The sequence below is a fragment of the Oreochromis aureus genome, linkage group 8, assembly GCF_013358895.1.
Source record: "Oreochromis aureus strain Israel breed Guangdong linkage group 8, ZZ_aureus, whole genome shotgun sequence".
Taxonomy (NCBI): Eukaryota; Metazoa; Chordata; class Actinopteri; order Cichliformes; family Cichlidae; genus Oreochromis; species Oreochromis aureus.
Window position 1 is genome coordinate 20,028,919 of NC_052949.1, and position 20,823 is coordinate 20,049,741.

At 39.5% G+C, this 20,823-nt stretch overlaps 2 protein-coding genes across 5 annotated transcripts; one reads left to right on the forward strand and one right to left on the reverse strand.

Annotated features, from left to right (window-relative positions):
- Positions 1-38: 38 nt before the first annotated feature.
- Positions 39-8,202, reverse strand: dcun1d3 (defective in cullin neddylation 1 domain containing 3). Of its 3 annotated transcripts, none has more exons than XM_031739359.2 (5): positions 7,664-8,202; positions 6,552-6,614; positions 5,846-5,896; positions 5,189-5,735; positions 39-2,121 (listed from the first exon to the last, which is right to left on the reverse strand). In XM_031739359.2, the coding sequence occupies exons 4-5, from the start codon at positions 5,623-5,625 to the stop codon at positions 1,578-1,580; spliced, it is 981 nt and encodes a 326-aa protein (XP_031595219.1). In that variant the 5' UTR covers positions 5,626-5,735; positions 5,846-5,896; positions 6,552-6,614; positions 7,664-8,202; the 3' UTR covers positions 39-1,577. The 3 variants fall into 3 exon arrangements, with proteins under 3 accessions (XP_031595219.1, XP_031595220.1, XP_031595218.1); XM_031739360.2 differs by lacking the exon at positions 7,664-8,202 and adding an exon at positions 7,423-7,640; XM_031739358.2 differs by lacking the exon at positions 6,552-6,614.
- Positions 8,203-8,356: 154 nt separating this feature from the next.
- On the forward strand, positions 8,357-11,444 carry lyrm1 (LYR motif containing 1). 2 transcript variants are annotated; one of them, XM_031739363.2, is made up of 5 exons: positions 8,357-8,447; positions 9,981-10,152; positions 10,262-10,322; positions 10,920-10,951; positions 11,030-11,444. In XM_031739363.2, the coding sequence occupies exons 2-5, from the start codon at positions 9,994-9,996 to the stop codon at positions 11,141-11,143; spliced, it is 366 nt and encodes a 121-aa protein (XP_031595223.1). In that variant the 5' UTR covers positions 8,357-8,447; positions 9,981-9,993; the 3' UTR covers positions 11,144-11,444. The 2 variants fall into 2 exon arrangements, with proteins under 2 accessions (XP_031595223.1, XP_031595222.1); XM_031739362.2 differs by having other exon boundaries at positions 8,367-8,447; positions 9,958-10,152.
- The last annotated feature ends 9,379 nt before the right edge of the window (positions 11,445-20,823 follow it).

A 20,823-nucleotide genomic window follows, 5' to 3' on the forward strand; every position in this document is an offset into this window, starting at 1 on the left:
ATAAAAGTAAAATCACTGAAGAGAAATGAGACAAATTTTCAAGGTCAAAATTCAACACTGTTTTTATTTATTATAAATCAATACATTTTATATAAAAAAGGAAAAGGGAAGAGGAGGGGTGGGGGAGTTAAAATAAAACCATTATAGCTGTAAACCAGACAAACCAGGTTATGGTCACCCTCTTACACTCAACCTCCATCGGAGACTCTTGATTAACCAGTCTAACACTCACTCATGGCAAAAAAAGAGAAACCTCTAAGCTATAGGTAAAATTAATTAACATTTTTGAAGAGGGTTTCGATGTGGTTGACATCAATCTCTCTGCAAAGCGTTCCCAAGTATAGCATCTTAGCATGCCATAGGTTTTTGTGCAATTTATTACAACCATCACCAGCAGCAATCAACTTTATTTGTGAAGTGTGCACATATTTTATTTTTATTTAGCAGTTCAAGAATGTGAAGCTTCAAACTCCCAAAAGTAAACAATATACAATAAAGCTTCATGTCGCGCCCAGTGTAATGATCCTGAATATAACGCAGGTTTAGGCATCTTCTGTCCAGAAATGACCAAGACCTTGCTTTAACAGATTTGTTGGGATACGGGTTTTCTTATATTGGAAAAAAAAAGGCAACATCATTGTGTCGTATATGACATTTTCTGCTTGTTGAAAATAGGTGGACAACAAAATGGTAGAGGTCAAAACAGAGTACAGCAGCAGCTTACACAGGCTAAGCTGATCACTGCACTGTAAGCACTCAAAAAAAACAAAACAAAAAAAAAAAAAAAACACTCAACACAGATCAGAGGTTGTATCCGTTACCATGGAAAGCAACTTGGATTTAAAACTAATATTGAAACTTTGATAAATTAAGTTTGTATCATTTTTTTAAAAGTGAAATGCCCAGGTTACAGAATTGTAATCCATTACTATTAGTTGAGTAATTGCAGGCAGGCAGTTGTGAAGGCAATTCAAGTGGAACCAATTCAAATCTCACAGCACTGCAAGATAAAAAACATACAATGCAACTATATAAATCCAATTTCACTGACTCCTACCCTTATGGTAAATCTTGTGTGTGGTAGTAAATTATCTGTGGACAGGCTGCCCGATTTTCCCTTCGTCTTTATCATTATTATAACCATTTCCTTGTACAAGATGAGTGGTACTAAGAGGTCGAAATCCACTTTCTGTAATTGTAGGGGGGAACCTCTTGTGTTGCCCGACTTTGAAACAGAGCTTTAAAAAGAGCTAATTTTGCTGGATTATGGTAGGTAGGTGTATGTTAAAATGGACTTCATGTCCAATTACTAAAAACAAACAAAACCCAAATATGGGAGGACAGAAGAATAAAACAATAACTTAAATAGAAGTGCGTAAAACACAACAGTTCTTGGAGCCCTTTGAAAAACCAAAAAACAAGGTTGGAAAAGCAGAAATCCCACCCCAACAGAAAAAGGGGAGCAAAATGAACAGCTGTTAAGGTAATACTAATATTCATCCATTGATTCACAGATGTATAGTTCACTCATATAGGTTGTATCCTTCCCTCCTTTACAAATATTTTTTGTTTTCTGGTCAGTGGCCCCCCCACGTCTGTGAGCCGCGGCTTCCCTCTGTTTCAAGTCTATCTGAGGTGGGAGAGCAGTCTGTCTCAGTACACCTCCCCTCTTCCTCCTTTGCCGTTAGTGCCTGCTCCTCCTCTTTTTTCCTGCGCTCCAGCTCCCACTCTACAAACGTATCAAAGAGGCTGGGCCAAGCCTCGTCCTCGCTGTAGTTGCTCAGGTCGGGCCCAATCGCTTGGGTGAAGTTGAGGAACATGTTCCACGTGTCCCTTGAGATGCCCCGAATACCTGAGGGGTTCTCTGAAAGGAAGTCCAGCCAGCGCTCTAGGATCGGAGGTGTGTCCTGCGTGAAAACCAGCCGCCATAGGGCAATGGCAATTTCGCGCTGCAGCGAGCGCTGCCCCTCCTCGGCGTCCAGGCCAAACTGGAAGGTGAAGCGGTACAGGTCTTTGAAGTTCTCCTCGCCCTGGGCCTCCAGCAGCATGCAGGGGAACCGTGAACAGATGCCTTCGAGGCTGTCTGCTTGGATAGCCTTGCATCCTTCGACAAACTCCTTCCTGGTGACGCAAACACGAGAAGCGTGGACATCAGAATCGCATTCACAATGAGAATTTCCAGTCAAGATAAGCGCCAGAATAAAACCATTTACTTTTCCATAGAGCCATATGAGACTGAATTAAGACCTAAATCTGCAAAAAATGTACAACAAAACATTGTGAAGACATCTCAGGCAATCACCAGGCTTTATCTTTAACACTACAAACATCAGTGACAAATCCCTGTACTATCTAAGAACACATTATCAAATTTATAGAAAACTTCATTCTTTCATTGCAGCTTTGAATAATATTACAGTCAATGCTGAGAGCACTGACCCAGGCAGATGTACCTTCTTTGACCCCAACAACAGTGCAGGCTTTTTTTAAACTCAAATGTAATATAAAGAGCTTCAGTAAGCATCAGATCACAAAGAAACATGATGGGTACCAGAGTCTGGTACTGTCCAAAGCCTCTCGATAGAAAAGTGCTGAGTTAAAAATCTGCCGGGGGGGGGGGGTCATGGACTAACGACCACGCTTACAGGCAGCTCTATTCAACTGCAGACGATCTACTTCCCGTGTGTCCCCTTAGCGAGTGGTTGTATGGCTACCTCTGTGAGGACCAGCTTCAGTCCTATACTTTTGAGAGCGAGCGCATAACAGGAATAACTGATCGTCACCTTTAAAGAGCTGACTTGGTAAGGGAGAAAGTCAAATTGAGATTTAGTGAGAGAAGACGGGACTTAGTCTGTCACATTTAGTTGCGATAAGGAGATCGTTATTAATGAAATATGTAAAATTCTACTCTGTCATATGTTGTTATAGCTGTAATTCTGTATTCTTTGACTTGTTATAGTATTTCTAAGCTGTTTTTATATATGTAAAATGGTTAATAGGGACATATGCTAGGTATTAGGGGTGCAAAATATAGTGGTTAACAGCATGTGACAGTCTTTTCCTAAAAACATGTTATTTAAATAGCCTAAATAGGGGAACAGTATTAAAATCTCAACATGCAGTTAAGAACCTATTGACCTCCCCAAGGAAAATGCATAAAAAGTCACCAAGTAAATGGCATTTATTACAACTAATAAACCTTCTGTTGTGATCACAACTAGTCATTTTATCTTTCCATTTATATTAACCCAGACGTTTATCATGCCCCAGATTTAATTCTTTAACGGTTACCACACTCACCTTAAGCACACAGAGCCTAGGTCATGTGAAGACTGTTCATCAGTCTGTCTTTATGACATGCAGCTTCCTGGAGATGAGTCAGTCTACTTACTAGTCTACCAGCAGCTTGCCGGCACACATTTAGATAGCGCTTTAGTCTTACTGACCACTTGAAGTGCTTTAGACCACAAGTCACATTCAACCAGTCATCCATACACTGATTTATCTTATACTGCACATCCTCCACTATTTTATAATCACCAATTAACCTAATGTGTGTGTGGGTCTGTGGGAGGAAACTCACACAGGCACAGGGAGAACGTGCAACTCCAGCAAATAGTGTTACACAGCACAGACGTGGAAATCTGTGTCAGGAGACTTGGCCTGCCTCTCTTATTAGCCAGCATTAGGGACGAGCAATCATCTGTGTTTTGATATCATCATATTGTCATTAAAGGCGACTGCCAAATGGTGATCTAATAGCAGCGGGTGGCAGCAAGCTTTCTCATCACTCATGTCAATGACTGAACGTCAATATAACGAATCTCCAAGCTCAGTGGACAGTTTAGTGATGCACAATGTGTTTGCCTGCAACAATTTGGTTCGCACTCACGCCTTTTTGCTTTCATGGCTCACAATATTTGCAGGAGCCATACGGAGAATGGAGATTTCGGTAAAAAGCTACCTACTCAAGAAGCAAAGTGATCTTTTCTATAACAACTGCCTCACGCATCCTGTGTTTGCAAATCTGTGTTAGGAGGGTTTAAACATTTGCCCAGGCTGTGAGTGGTTATTCCACCAAAGCCTACATTGTTTTGAATGTAAACATGGCAAGGAGAGGGAAGGTGGCCGGTGCTCTGTGCGACTGCGTTGGGAGTTCACAATGGTACAGCTTTAAGAAAAGAAAGAAAAAAAACTCTGCCTCTGTGGCTCACTGGCAATCACTGAATCAAACCAAGAAGAAACAATTCAGGAGAAGACACTGCAGGTCCTGAGCTATCTGAAGGGCATATCTATTCACCAAGAACAAACAGAAAAATCCATGAAAAGAAGAACACTGGAGAAACATCAGCTTCAAAGTCCGATCTAATCAATGACAACTTCTAAGATACTACTTTAAGAAAAGAAAAAAAACTTTATCACATTCCTTTATCATTCCCTCTCAAGCGCAACCCACTCTATATATCCATATGATGAGATTACATTATATTGACAGCAGCCGACGATGACGTAGTTGCTGCTACAACTAGAAGTAGCCAGCAGCCAACACAGTACTGTACCCTACTGCAGTGATGGAAACTGCTGGCTGTCTGAGAACAGTTTTAATGTTTTTTAAATGGATAACAAGTTTGGAAGTATTAATCACACAGACTGAATGTGTTACTGTAAACAAATCCCACAATAATCAGGCTGTATATTATAGATAACCAATAATACAGCGATTGTCCTCGTTCCAGAGGAATCCCGCCTAACTTAATCACATGTTTCTGACAATGTGCTACAGAGAAGAAAAGGACTGGTTTCATGAAGGAACATTTCTTGGGAAATTTCATTTGAGATTTTAAAAGGAAATTATTTTTTTTTTCCCCCCTTTTGACCTTTATTTGCTTGACTTAAAATGAAGAGAGATGTGAGACATGGTGAGACTAACTAACAGGAATGAGCTGTGACAAATGAATCTGACTTTTTAAAATCTTGTTTTAATGAGCATTTTCATTGTCTAACGCCTGTTAGACAAACAAATAAGAGCAACAGCTATGCGCTGTGGTCACGTCGGACAAAGATACATACTTATAGGTATCATAATATACACACAGAAGTAATTACTGTGCAGTGGTCATGCTAGTTTATCCTGATTGACAAACATGGATGATGACGACACGCCCTGTTCTCCAAAACTCCACCTTACCTTGTAAACTTGCACATGGTTGCTGCTTGAAACTTCCAGGCAAGAACCAGGACACGAAACTCAGCCGGGTCCACGCACAGGTCATTACAAAACCTCTCCATGCCCTCTTCCAAGATGGCATCTTCCTGTTCATCTTTGTAACAGCAGAACAGCTCCTCAATGCGCTTGACCGACAGCCCATCTCCATCCAGAAGCTCATCCTTGCGTGTGTCCCCTGCAGTGATGATGGGCGTCTCCACTGTGACCTCTAAAGGTTTGGTGCCATTCGACAGCTCATTGGTGGCTTTGCTACACTGGGTGCCAGGATCCTCTTTGTGGCCCCCGACACCACCAGCGCTGCCACCTTTCTTGTGGGACTTTCCTCCGCTTTCCTTGTCTCCACTCTTGCTGCCGAGCGAGGACGTCGGATTCTTACACTTGGTGACACACTGGCCCATGTCTTCCTCCCGGTCCCTCGTCTGTCTTTCCTCCTCGCCTTCAGTCCCCGTCTGAACCACCTAGACGCCTCTTCTCTGGCCTCACAAGACGTCTCAACATACCCTCAAGCCTGAGGGGAAGAACATTATTAAGAAATAAAGAAGTTACACCCCGCAACTCTCAACAAAAAAGTTAAAAAGTGGATATTAGTACAGAGAAACACAGAAGATGTCAAGCTACCTCTGCTAAATCTACCACGATCCAAGTCTTCAATGGGAAGATTTAAAAACCCTGAAAAACAAAGCAAAACAAAAATAATCTATAGGCATGAATACAATGCTTAAACACTGTTCGGGTTACCATAGAAACCTTGTCAAAAGTAGTACAAGAGGAGTATCACCCTTAACCACAGAAACCTACCAGTGGGTTATGTGTTAAGTCAGAAGACCTATATAACTCTTATATGACGGCTGTAGGAGCTTTTCTTGGTATCACCATAGTTATAGGTAGTTAGCTATAGGTAATTAAAATAGGAATACAGTTCTATAAATATTGTGATACAAATAACTGCATTTATAGGTCATCCTCTGTGCTGTGTTCACATAAACGGTGTGTGTGTGTGTGTGTGGAGGGGGGGTTCTCTTTGAACAGAGGAAGTTTTACCTCGTTTTATACTAAGCAGTAGATTATTGCACCATATTGTTTCTTCATTCTCTACTAGCAATAATGAAAGCAGATGAAAAATAAAAACACTGGAAACACCAAACATTGACAAAGAATACAGGGCTACTATGCTAGCTTGCTTTGTAAACTGCTTTCTCTACCTACCCATTTAACTTAAAAAATTGTTTCTTTGATGAATGCATGTTAATGAAATTAATCAGTCTGCTGACGGAAAAACATGAGGTGATCATGTGTCTGATAACTTATAAAATAGCTGACTTACAATCCTTCAGATGGCATTGTCTTTCTACTGAGCTCCATCATTGTGACCTTGCCATCCACAATGCTGAAAAGACACATTATCTTGTCATCATAAGCAGAAAGTGATAGCTCATCATTCCCAAACCTGCAGGTCTATTTTGGTCAACATGCTATGAATATGTCATTTGAGGACTTGCAAAGAGTTAGCCTTGTTTCAGGATTTTTCATTTACTTGTTTAGAACTGGAAAGAAGTCAGCTATGTTGCATACTGTGAACTGTGAAAAGCTGAGCTTTGACACGTTTGGTTTTAAGGAACTACATCTCAAAAGGGCCGCAATATTCCAGTTTGTGATGTAAAAGCCACAACTTCAGGAAACTTCTCAAACCAACTTCTACTTTTTGCAGTGATCACTGACCTAACAGAGATACGACCCTTGACTTCATATTTAATGGATGTATTCAACATCAGGGCAAAAAGCCAGTCCTGATCAATACATGGGGCATGTAGGGGCAAATCTCTCTCAGGTCTGCTGTGGCCAAGTTCACCTAACTAAGCTCAGATGGCCGTCTGAATTTCTATTTATTAGATTTTGCTTATTTGGCCAAATATAATCCACAATAAGCTGGCACGGGAGTTAGTAAACACTAAGCAGCCTAGTGACCTATACAGCCAGTAGTTTAACCAGATTATTAGCTCGTCCCGAGGTGAACTGGAATACGACTGTGTTACATATGCAACACTGTTATATCGATATATCCTCAGCTGCCCTTTACTAACATCTACAATAATATTATTTCAAACAAGTTAACGTTTGTTGGGCGGGTGAGCATAACAACGTAACTACAACACTCAAAAATACAGTGTAAACCGGCATTAAATAATCACCCGCACCTCGGACTTGTAACTATTACACACAAATTCAGATGGCAGTCGTTGTTACGCTGCTATTGAGCCACATTAGATCACCGCACCGGGCCATTTAACAGCTCCATCCCAACTGCCCGGCCCTGGCGACGTCGTCATAGCTAGCTAGCATCAGCTCGATTAACTAAAAGTTAGCTCTCGGCTATGCTAGGTATTTTTCGATTAAGACATCAAGAAATAACAAAATTATCACCGTAAAAAAACTTACCTTTAGGGGAAAACACATTCGGTCGAATGTGGATGTACATCACTTTGTGAATGGCTGAAGAAATTAAGTAGTTAAACAAGTTAGCCAAAAAATACGAACTGAAGCAAACTCGTCGCGTTAACTCAGATTGCTAGCTAACTAGCTAGCAGCTGATCAAAAAAAAAAAAAAAACTTCCACATCAATGTTGAATTCTGTTCCACGCTTAGAAAATAAATAAGTAACAAGCTAGCAACTAGCTTTAGAGTCCATCTTCAGTTGTGTTCGCTGTTAGGTGTGAGTTAAAACGCCAGCTCGGACTAAAGCACCCAATTTCTTTGTGCTTCCCCCTTTTAGTCATTGAGTGGAGCTACATTATGGACATTTTCCTGCATCACTTCCTCCCTGCTTACAAGCACCCAACAGCTGATCCTGGCGTCTGCGACGCTAACATACATCCTTTTTTTAACCAATTGATGGAAGTATTCATATGACAAGGACAAAGTGGATGTTTTGTAGATCACAGTAATATCCGAAATGAAAAATGACTCAAAAACCCCACTGTAAATTAATTACAATTGCTCATACACATTGAACTGTAGAGGTGTTTATATTAATTTCTGCCTTATTTCTACTTTTTATCCACTAACAAGTGAAACAAATACAACTTTGACTAAAAGTATGTGAACTCTTTTATGTTTGTGTTTATTATTTAGCTTCTTCCCGATTAGCCATGGGTACGCGTCATCATTAGGCGACTGTCCTAGCAAGCGGCTGGTAAACTATCCTCTTCTTCAGACACAGGCGGTATGTCAATTCTTCGTTTGTGGTGTTAATTAAATTATGATGAGCGAATATTCGAATAAAAGCTGTTAATGTGACAGGCAGTAACGTTGACTTTAATTTAATGTCCCTGTCTTTGTACGTTTTGGTCAGTCACAATAAGGGCTAGCTTCAAGTTTGCAATTGATGCTAAAACATCAGTGAGTACAAATAACGAGAATGGTTTTATTTAATATACAACGTCATTCAGTCTCCGCGCATACTAGAACATACAGTTAATACCTCTCCGTCAGTCATGTAACACTTTGTTTAATAACTCAATGTTGATTTTAGTGGCATCTAGCGTTGAATAGGGCTATTATATTTAGCTATAATTTAAAAATCTAAAACTACAGTACTTTGCAAAAGTCTTTTCTTTATATTTTGCAAGGAAAATTGGAAATAATTTATATTATTTATATAATAGAAATACAGGCTAAACCGAGTTTTGCAGGCCTTGAAGGTCAATATTTGATATGACCACCTTTATTCTTCAACACAACATCCTGAAGTCTCAGCTAACTTGCCATTTTATTAAGTAGTCTCCAGGAAAAGTTCTCCAGGCGTCTTCAAGGACATTCAAATCTCTTTTTTTATTATTTTTTTTATTTTCTGTTCTCCCACACTGTTTCAGTCATATTGTGGTCCATGCTCTGGAGGCCAATCCATGGCATTTCACAGACAGCTGTAGACACTCACTGTCATTGTTCCCTACTGATCTCCTTTGTACATAGAGTGACAATGATTTGTAAATGAATTTGAGAATTTGGATTCCTCACTCCATTAAGCCCTGTTGCCACTGATTTTTCAGTCCAGTTCTTGTGTAATTTGGCATACCCCAGGCTTCTTGAGACCATTTCAAATGTAGCTTCAGTGGACAGTTGATGGATCAACTAATGGGCCAGATGCATCTCTCAGGTCCTCTGTCTGGTCATACTGGATTTTTTTTCCCTATTTCTTAAGGACATGACGTTCAGATACTGTTCACCTGCTCTAGATAGTTTTTAAGGGATATTTTCATCTTACAACAATTTAGTTTCCTCAATTTTTTATCGACACCATGCAGATCTATGCCAAGTTTTCAGCTAATCGCTGAATCGGGAATCACCTTGTTGATGCAAAGATGCTGTGTTATCCTTGACATTTTTATTAGATTAAACTCAAGACTTTTGCACGGTACTGGAAAGATGTTCATATATTCATTTACTAGTTGCTTGCTTATCATGCATATTATTATTATGTTACTCGTTATAACGTACTTCATGTCTTAATTGTGCAGTAAAGCTCTTAATTAAATTCCTAGTAGTTGAAGAAAAGAGCAATAAGTAATGTCACATCTAGCTAACTAACCACCAGTGGTATAATTGAGTAATAAAGGCTGTAAGTAAAGAGCATCCATCCATCCATCTTTAGCTTATCTAATTCAGGGGCATGAGATGAGGTACACCGTGGACAGAACACAAACAGATAATGCAGTAAAAACTTTATTTTGCAGGTATCTTTTGTTTTTTTCCTCAGATTCTGAGCCCTGATGACTGCCTCCACCCGTACCACTGTGCTGTCACTGTACATGCGTGTTTTTCGCATCGCCCGAACCTGGCAAGCACAGAGTGGTGTTCTGAGTGACACGGAGACAGAGAGGAAGTACATACTGCAGGAGGCCCGCACTCTTTTCAGACAGAACCAAAAGGTGTGAACAACACTCTGCTCACTAATACGGATTTGAAAAAAAGAAAAAATGGCTTTATAGCATCTTTAAGACTTCTTTTTTTGTTTTTGTGTGTTGTTTTGTTTTTCAGCTCACAGAACAAGAATCAATAAAAAAGTGCATAGAGGAATGTGAAGCGAGGATAGAAATCGGTAAGAATGGAGAAAAGCAGCAAGTTGTTGTTTTTTATGTCTGGCTGTAGTGAGCATGTCAAGAGGCCAAAATAGTAGCAACACCATTTTTTTTTATTTTCATGTTTCTCAGGGAAATATATTGATAGTACGTAACCTTTCTAGTTCAGTTGTATCAGTGATTTTTGGGATGTTTTTATGCTTGTTGTCTTCAGCCTGAAAGCATGCAGAATGGTGTTGTTGACTGAATGTACTGAAACATCTGACTTGCACAAACATTCTGAAAAGGTTAACAATAATACAGTGCTGCGATTATGCAACTCTTACACATCACACACTGATTCTTTGTCAGTTGAAAGGTTTTCAGCATGTCAAGCGTGAGTAAGCAGCAAAGCTGACCTGATGACCTGAATGATTTGGATAAAAATAATCATGGTTGAAACTGCAGAGAAAAAAAATAACAAACCATCTGTGCGTTCAAGAAATACAAGCCTGAGAAAAGTGCTATGTTGTGCTCTTACATACTTACCCAAACAATAATTTTTCTTGGGTTTCATTTTATAATTTGTTTATAGTTTGATGTAACGTTGTCACTGACACATTGTTATTTTTTTAAAGGTCTTCATTACAGAAACCCATATCCAAGAGCTGTAAGTAATTACCATTTATTAGACCATAATGGGTCATGTTGTTTTGGGGGAATTTTATTTGCATACTCTGTGTTGCAGACGTATCTACCACCCATGGGACTGGCAACTCAGAAGGGCAGGAAGCTGCGAGCACAGCAGCGCCTGAGGAAACAGGCCAAACCAATTTATTTACAGTCACATGATGAGACCTGATGCTCGACATCCCCGATCTTTGTCAAGAGTTCAAGTTACCAAGGAGAGAAAACTAGAGTGCTGTTGCAGTCGAGATGCTGCAAGCACTCAATGATGCAGGAACGCACGTCATTCAGGATAAAGCCACTTTTCATTGTATTTTCTTTTTCAAAACACAATCATGAGTTGTAACTGTAGGTGAAGAGCGTCAGATTCCTTTCAGCTCAGGAAAGCTCCCACTGTACCACTTTGTAATATCATACAAGTTTGTATGTTTTATTTATCGTTGAGTTCATTTGATTAATAAAAGTGTCTCAATGTGGAGGATTTCCAGACTCTTTTAAACTCACTGTCCGAAATCATGAAATTCACTAAATATTCTCTAATAATCAGTTTTGTTAGGACCATATATTTTTTAGCTTTTAATTTAGTTAATGAAAAATTAAACAAAACGTGAGAAAAGCACTTGTCAGATTGTACTTTCACAAGCATTTTATCGCCTATCTCCGTTTCCTTATGGCAGTACAGGCACAATATATACATCGTTCTCTATTTCTCTAGAATTTTAGAGCTTTGTTGTGGTTCAGTATGGTTTCCTCTGACCCAGTCTGTGCAGCTGTATCTGAAATCTCGTAAAAAACCCAGAATGCTATGAGAGCAGTTTGCTTTGATATTTTTTATTTACCTCAGTCCCCCCATAATAATGACACAGAGAATACAGAGGAAGAATAGCTCGGGGCGTGCATCGCTTTCAGTTCCATTTGGGGATAACTCACATATTGATTATAGTGGCAATGACCTGCAGGTGGGGTCAGTGATCCATGTCTGATATGACTCATGTTATTGTTGACTGAATACCGAGTCATTTTTCAGCACAGACTAAAGAGCATTTGCTCTCGCTGTAAAATGATCACAAATATTCTGCTCTCTTTAAAAGTTTACTTGCTCTGATCAATGAACACCTCTCATTCACGGACAGCAGGTATTATGCATAGTGACCCATGTGCAGTTTATAAAATACATTAAATGCACAATAAATGATGAAATTGTGATTTGAATTAATAATCCAAGAAAGCCAATCAACTTTACAGCAAACAATCAATGTTTTATCAACAGGAGGAAGCTTGTTCATCTTTAAAAGGGAAAATATTTCTGTGTTATGGTGGTGTGAAAAAGTGTTTGCCTCCTTCCTGATTTCCTATTTTTTATATGCTTGTCACACTTAAATGATTTTAGATCATCATGTAAATATTGCACATAGATAACACAAGTAAACACAAAATGCAGTTTGTAAATGAAGTTGTTTATTATTAAAAGGGAAAAAAAAATCCATACCTACATGGCCCTGTGTGAAAAAGCGATTGCCCCCTAAACCTAATAACCGGTTGGGCCACCCTTAGCAGCAACAGCTGCAATCAGGTATTTGTAAAAACTAGCAATGAGTCTTTTACAGAGCTGTGGAGGAATTTTGGCCCATTTATCTTTGCAGAATTGTTGTAATTCAGCCACACTGGAGGGTTTTCGAGCATGAACTGCCTTTTTAAGGTCATGCCACAGCATCTCAATCAGATTCAGGTCAGGACTTTGACTTTGAGGCCACTCCAAAGGCTTCATTTTGTTTTTCTTCAGCCATTCAGACGTGGACTTGCTGGTGTGTTTTGTATCAATGTCCTGCTGCAGAACCCAGGTGCCCTTCAGCTTGAGGTCACAAACAGATGACCAGACATTCACCTTCAGGATGTTTTGATAGACAGCAGAATTCATGGTTTCATTTACCACAGCACGTCTTCCAGGTTCAGAGGCAGCAAAACAGCCCCAGACCATCACACTACCACCACATTTTATTATTGGTATGACATTCCTTTTCTGAAATGCTGTGTTAGTTTTATGCCACATGTAACGGGACTCAAACCTCCCAAAAAGTTCTGCTTTTTTTGAGATCTCTTCAGTTGTCAGAAAGGTTTTATTTAGGTGATCTCTTAATTCAGCAGGTCTGGCAGTAATCAGGCCTTGGTGTGGCAGTGAAACTGAACTCGACTTTGTAAAAGATGTGGTTAATCACAGTTAACCATTGTTTTTACAAGGTGGGGGCAATCACATTTTCACACAGGCCCATGTAAGTTTTGATTTTTTCTCCTCCTTAACAATAAACACATTTATGTAGAAACTGCATTTTGTGTTTACTTGTGTTATCTTTGTCTTTCTTTGATGATGTAAAACATTTAAGTGTAACAAGCATATAAAAAATAGGAAATCAGGAAGGAGGCAAACACTTTTTCACAACACTGTAAATATAAGGTCATTAAGTTCTATGACTGATGAGCCACTACAGTAACTTGGTACACTTCAGTGTGCTGGCTGGAGCCCAAAAGTACTTGAAAAGCCCTCTGTAGCTGATCTATTCTGTGGGGACCAGAGTACATTTTTATGTTTTGCCCCACTTTCCTGAAGTGTAAGAAAAAAAAAAAATCAAAAAATGTAGATCAGCAAACATGCCCTCTGGTAATCTCAGTGGGGCATGCACTTACAGTTCAGTATTTTTCTCTGGTGATACTGTGCTGTGTGACGTTGAGCTGTAACATACTTTATCAGGTCCTTTTCAGTCACCCTGTGGACTGGGTCACCTTGACTATAAAATGCCTGTTCTCTTTTAAGACAGTTAGAGGTCATTCTGCTTATCCTCTAGTGTCACATTAGCCCGCATGCAGCCACAGGATGGAGCTCAGTGAACACCAAATTAAGGGAAGTGTGCAAGTGCTTTTGGGTGACGTCAGATGAGCGGCTGACACATGAGGGTACAACCTCAGGCTGTGGCGTTGGCGTTTTTAGAAGTGAACAGAGCCCTTGTAGGTTTAAATAGCTTTGGTTCAAACATGGAGGTACATAGCCCTGTCCTCAAACCCTCGGGGAAAGAAAAAGAGTGGGTTTCAGTCACATGGACCTAGTTTGTGACGCATGCAGAAAATAAGGTTTGTAAAGGAAACCTCAAGGGAGATCGCCTGCAAAGTAATCTCTTAAATGATGGGGGTCAGACAAGGAGACAGTGGTAAGATGAGCCTGTAACAACATCACAATTAACTAAACAAGGCTCTCTAGAAAAAGTCAAATCTGCCAATAAGTGTGGGCGTTAAAATGTGATCATGATTGTGTGGATGATTGATTTGGAAAACAACAGAAGTGAATTAAAGCAAACCATATTCAAATGAAGAAATTGTAAATATTGCAAGCTTATTACATAAAATAGTTTTTGAAACCATGAGAAAGGGCGCACCGAGATGACTCTCCCCCCTTAACATTCAAATGTAATAGAAGAGACACTGTGCAAAGTGAAATTAAACTCCAAACTAGGAAAGCACCGAAACTGATCTCTTTATCCACCAGGGGTCAGCCACACTTAATCCTTAATTCTTGTGCAGCTCAGCGAGTTCATTCCTAAGAAATCTGAGCTAGCTTTATCCGAGTTAGTGGACCACAGTCAAGGTACAAGTGCCAGAATTGTTCAGGTAACATAAACTCTGTGATCTTTATACAAAAATCAGTTTGGTTATGATTAAATTCAGTCCGACTCACAATCACAATCACAAACATTTAACAAGAACCTGCAGACAGATGCTCTCTGATGAGAAATTCATTACCAATTCAGACTGAAATAAGATGCATTTGTTTAATTTGTGGGATTATTGCTTCTTTCTTCAAACAGTGTTACCTCAGTGACAAAGTACAGTCCCTGTGATCCTTTTCTGCATGACTTTATCAGTCTCTCACATAATTGTGGTGTAATTTTGGCCCACTCGCCTTTACAACATTGCTTCAGTTCACTGAGGTTTGCAAACTTTAATTCATACACAGCTGTCTTAACTGGAGGTCTGCACTTTGGCTGCTCCATTGCAACACCTTGATTCTTTTCATTTTCAGCCATTCAGCTGTACATTTGCTGCTGTGATTGCATCACAGACCCAGATGTATGACCCGGATTTGGCCAAGCTTTAGCTGCCGGACAGATGGCCTCACATTTGATTCTGGAATATTTTGGTATACAGAGGATTTCATGGTCAACTTGATGACAGCAAGGTGCTGTTGCAGCAAAACAAGCCCAAATAGTTACCTCTCCACTACTGTGCGGACATTTAGTGAGAGGTGTTTTGTGCTGATGTGCTATTTTTAGACTTTGCCAAATGTGGTGCTATGCATTATGGCCAAACATCCCCACTTTGCTCTCTTCTGTGCAAAGGGCCTTGTTTCAAAGGTTTTGTGGTTTGTTCAGATGCAACTTTGAAAACATAAACCATGGTGCCATGTTTCTTTTAGAGAGAAGAGGATTTCTCCTGGCAGCCCTTCCAAACAAGCCATTCTTGTTCAGTCTTTTACAAATTGCACTGTCATGAACTTTAACATTTAACATGCTGACTTCACCATTGTTTGAGGTTTGTAGAGTCTGAGTAGCTCTTGGGGTTATGGCAGTTTTTCTAAGCACTGCACGGTCTAGTGAATTTGCTGGCATGTCAAGTCCTGGGAAGATTGACAGAAATCTTGAATGTTTCCCACTTGTGAATAATCATTCACACTGTTAACCGATGAACCTTATATTGCTTGGAAAGTGTCTCGTAACCCTTCCAAGACTGATAGAGAGCAACAATTGCTTCTCTAGGATCACTGCTGACGACTTTCCTCCTTGGCATTGTATGAACACACTTGAATGTCCCAAACCTGCAAACTACCAAAGGTGTTACAGAGGCGCTCACACCTGCTGGTGATCAGTTAATCAAATGCATTTGATTATCATGCCATGTCTGGTAGCTTAGCAAGGAGAATCATGATCTGAATGCACTGTTGTACCAAACACAGTTTTTGTTTATTGCCAAGAGGAGCTCTATAAACTTTCTATAGGCTTTTATTATTAGTATATTTCTTTTTCTTTGATTTATTTCTTTATTATTTACATTACATTAGTATATGTGTTAGTACATGTGTAGTGTAATAATACCAGAGCTAACAGATATGGAGGGGCAGATTAACAAGAAGAATGGAGAAATGACAGAGAAAAAAAAAAGAGACAGGGGTGTAAGGATGTATTTCTGCATTTTATACAGATGTATATATATATATATATATATATATATACATATATATATATATATATATATATATATATATATATATATATATATATATATATATATATATATATATATATATATATATATATATATATATATATATATATATATATATATATATATATATATATATATATATATATATATATATATATATATATATATATATATATATATATATATATGTATATGACGACATGTTGTAACATGTTCTGTGTTATTGTTCATTTATTTGAGGTGTTTTTCACCTAATTTTAAGATTCATGAGGGCTTAATTTCACTTTTTTTCTGTACATTTGTGAAATTTGTCATGATAGGTAGGTCTTTAGTCTTTCACCTCCTAAACTGTATATTCATTCTTCCATATTTGGTGTGTTCTTTATAAGTTCTACCTTATTGCTATGATGACCTAATTTCCCCCATGGGGATCCTTAGAGTTTCATTTTATCTAATGAGTAGACTTTATGTAGACATACAGTTTCTTTCAGGTTATATTATTGGTGCTGAAAGCTTTATTTTCAGGGGCATTTTTTCACTTTCCCCAAAAGTTACTATAGACAATCAATAAGCATTCTCATGAGGGTCTAAAACAACACCAGCTTACTATCAGACACTAAAACAGGGAAGGAATAGAACTGATTGCAAACCATAAGCAGGTAAATTGTGTGATAATGCCATACAGTATATTCAGACTCATTTTCAGCAAAATTGTTAACTCAGAAATAAAAATTATAACCAACATTTTGTTATCTATAAGCAAACCTTCAACCTAAAAATCCCAAACCTTTTGTATGACCCATTTTAGCAGTGATACCACACTAAAAAGTGGAACAAAGGAAAAAAAAGTGGTTCTTATTAAAGGTTGTCTGGTGTAAATATAGATATTTAGAGATTCACCTGAGAACGGTGTCACTGCTTCAGTACCAGAAGAATACATGAGCTCCAGAAAGAGGTAAGTGATCCATCACAGAACCCCTTTCAGCCCTTCAGTCGCCGTGCATTATTTAGGGGTTTCAGAGAGACCCTGGGGGAAATATGGTGCGAGAAACAGTGGGAGCAGGAAAAGGGGAAATGATAGGGTAAAGAATAATGCAGGAGGTGGAGATCTAATGTTGTATTTAAGGGCCTACGATAAAGGTAATTAGATGCTTGTAAATGGGGAAATCTATCTCCTCGTCTTACTTTGTTAACCCGCCCTGATGCTTTGGCGCGGATCACATTATCTGCCGTCCCGACAACACTTGAACCGTCATTAAATAAATATCAAGCTTGTTTTCACTTTACAAACGTAGTCAAAACACACGAGTTAAGGTGAATTCAGCTGCACCACTTTAATGGCAGGTCATCTCCTCTGAGGTTTATAAGGAGAGACACAACTGAGCTTAGTATGCTGACTTACTGAGAGCTATTTAACTGACTTCTTTTATATATTGCCTCAGTATTTGCTGCTCAGCTGCAACTGCTTTTGTCGTGGTGGTCTCTGAATCAAAAAGTAGATTTGCAGATGTCGTTGTGCATTTGATTTGATTTAAGTCATTCTTAGTTCTTGATTTGACTAATGCTCCATCAGAGCCATATAATTAATTTTAAAAGGCAGTGGACTCAAAGTGTTGTTGTGAATAATTATTTGTTTTATACACTAAACTGCACAAATGTGCAGCTTGATAAACCTACAGAGACTGTGTGATGCTTTCATGTCAATGTGGACAAGACTCTCTGAGCAAAATGCCACTTCTGAGCTCAAAGGGAGAACAACTCAATGCTGTACCTAATAAAGTGTCCTATCAGTGTACATTAACTCATATGTCATATCCACCCTTTACCAAACCTCCTCCTGCACTACAGGATTTGTTTGTCATTTTATAAAAGGGTTTTAGCCATAACTTGACACATTGTTTAGGGTTTCTCTTCCTCAATAATATTCTACACTCTGTTTATCAAATGTTAGAAATGACAAGACAACATCTACATGCTTATACCCATTTGTATGGTGCAGAGAGTGCAATAGTTTATGGCTAAATTAAAGTAATTTCCTCAACGTTTTACATATGCACGCAACATCTTATGGCTTTTTTTTGCATGTAATCATTATTAGCTTCCATTTGAAACATTAACAATGGAGACGTTTCTGCAGATAATAAGATCTTAGTTTTGTCACGGCATATCAAAGCGTTTTAAAATGTATCATTAGAGTCATCTTTGAATTTAACAGACAGCGTGGGGGAAAAAAAGCCTGAGGTAAACCTTCAATGAAGACCATTTATCAGTGAGAGGTGTCAGTCTGGTACCGACTTGGTATTTTTATTTAATGTCTTACAGAGCGACACAATATGTACAATAAAGGGATGAGATGTTCCGTCATGACGAAGCACTTAATTGGCTTTTCATGTTGTCACAGACTTTTGTCTCATTTCCAGCTCTCTTGCTCACTCCCGTCCCACTCACTCTTTGTGTTTCTCTTGGCTTTTGTTTGGACGATACGTTTCATATTGTCTCTGCTCATTGGGTAGCTACTTTGCGATCAGAGGAGGCGGAATGAGGTGTGTGTGGGTTGACTCGAGTAGTGTAGTGAGTATTGCTGAATGCCTGCAGCGCGGCGAGTGCAGACGATGCTCGTTTAGACCATCTATGAGCACGCCTTGAGAAGGGTGTGTGAGGGGAACGCGACTGCAAGTAAAGGTGGAAATAGGGGTGAGTGGGTGATGATTGGATATTGAAGAAATTGGTGAATATAAACACCTCATATATTGTGGCAGAACATCTCATCATGGATAAGCTAAGTGCACTAAGGACCACTGCTTGCTGAGGGCCATGATTGTGTCCATGACTACAATAACAGAGAGCAGAGCACAAACCTGAGAGTGCTTTATATTATTTGCTAACCAGTCATGTGCCCACAAATGTCAACCAGTGCCCTGTAGAGGTATTTAACAATGACTGTATGTGCCAGGATCCAACTTTAGTGTTGGGTCACAGGCTGACTGGCTCTGAGTAACTTGAAGAAGCCATCAAATATTTAGCTGGCACCCTTTTCATGATCATGGGTATGTAAACAAACATATTATCTGTGTGATTGACACACGATCTGTTGGCCTGGAACCATAATGAAAACCTAGATCAGCCCTTTTAGTGTAAAAGCAAAAGAGGGTCACAGAGGAGGATTAATTCTCAAATTAATTTTCACAAGATTTGATCAGACCACTGGGAATGTCACGGGGACACTCGGAAGGGCACGGTTTTTGTTAAGTGATCAAACTCCTGACTGAACATAATTAGTTCTGAGAGATAAATAAGAATATGAAAGACAAATCTGCTTCACTTCTGCACGTTGCTGCTGATGCTGTCTTTTTTAGGGCACCCTATCTGCCCAAAAATGTACGCTCATTTTGCATTCTTTGGCCCATTATGCCATTCTGCCACGCTCCATTCATGCTGCTTTACACAAAAGACCACTTACTGCAGCATAACGCGTTGATAAAGTTCAATTAAAGTGATTGAACACAATAATTTTAATTGTGGGAAATGCATGAAGGTGGATGGAAAACTCATTAAAGGCGGTGGATGAATAATGGAGGAGGGTGTGTTGGTGTTGTGCTAGTTTAGTTTACATCTTTGCTGGATGGAGCACTGTTGTAGCTCCTCGGGAGGGGGTGGTGTTGCGTGGGTGTGTGTGTTTTGGATGCGGTGGTGAGACACAAAGCAATGGGGGCAAGAGAAGGAGGAGGAGGAAGAGGCTGGAGGGGCAGCGTGCCAGAGTATCTCGGCACTGTGCGGTGAAAGTGAGGAGACGGTTTCATTGAAAGGCTCAGCCAGCACCAGCTTCATCAGGCAAAAATGGAAAAAGGTTTGCCAGCCAGACAGCTCGCTGCAGGGATGCAAGGCAACCATGACCACTGGGAGCCATGACAGGAAACTCAACCTCCTCAATGTAGCTGGTGGAAAAACAAATGAATGGGAAGTGCTCGGCGCAACATGATAGACTGCTTGATTAGGACATGTTTAATGCACATTTCTTATTATAACGTGCTGTATTTTAATGCAGTCTTTCATGATTCCTGGAATTCATTTTTTATTCTGGCTCCTATTTTAAAACTGTCTGACTGTGAAATAATTGCCATCACCTGTTTGCACTCTTTACTGATAAGTGAGGCTTTAGGTGGTGCTTCACACCTTCTGCCAGATGAAATATATATAGAGGAGCTCACCGCAAAGCTCAGTGAAAGTGACAAAAGAAGCTGACCGCTTGTAGGTTGGTGGCTGTAGGTCATGGGTTTCAGGTGATGGTGATGGTGTAACCGGAGCTGGAATCTCCTTCTGAAGAACAAGTGTCCACACGTTTGCAATCCAGATAGAGAAATGAAAGGAGGAAGACACCAGTGGGGAGGCAAAAGTTGTTACAGACATAAAAAGTGGTGCATCAAAATTGAAAGTAGTGCATGCATGCATGCATTCCTCATTGCAGCCATGTTCAGTGCTACTGCTCCTCCTAACCAGTCATACTCCCTCTTCCAGGGTGTTAGTGAGCGCCAGCAAGTGAAAATTAATAATCACGGGTCTTAACGTGTGATCCTCTGCACATCTTTG

What these genes read in the sequence shown, in the direction of transcription:
- dcun1d3 (XM_031739358.2), bottom strand. Translation starts at nt 5,625, where the DNA reads ATGGGCCAGTGTGTCACCAAGTGTAAGAATCCGACGTCCTCGCTCGGC. An exon ending in ACCATGTGCAAGTTTACAAG is followed by an intron (nt 2,122 to 5,188) that starts GTAAGGTGGAGT and finishes TTGCGTCACCAG; the next exon opens with GAAGGAGTTTGTCGAAGGAT.
- lyrm1 (XM_031739363.2), top strand. Translation starts at nt 9,994, where the DNA reads ATGACTGCCTCCACCCGTACCACTGTGCTGTCACTGTACATGCGTGTT. An exon ending in TGAAGCGAGGATAGAAATCG is followed by an intron (nt 10,323 to 10,919) that starts GTAAGAATGGAG and finishes ATTTTTTTAAAG; the next exon opens with GTCTTCATTACAGAAACCCA. An exon ending in GAAACCCATATCCAAGAGCT is followed by an intron (nt 10,952 to 11,029) that starts GTAAGTAATTAC and finishes TCTGTGTTGCAG; the next exon opens with ACGTATCTACCACCCATGGG.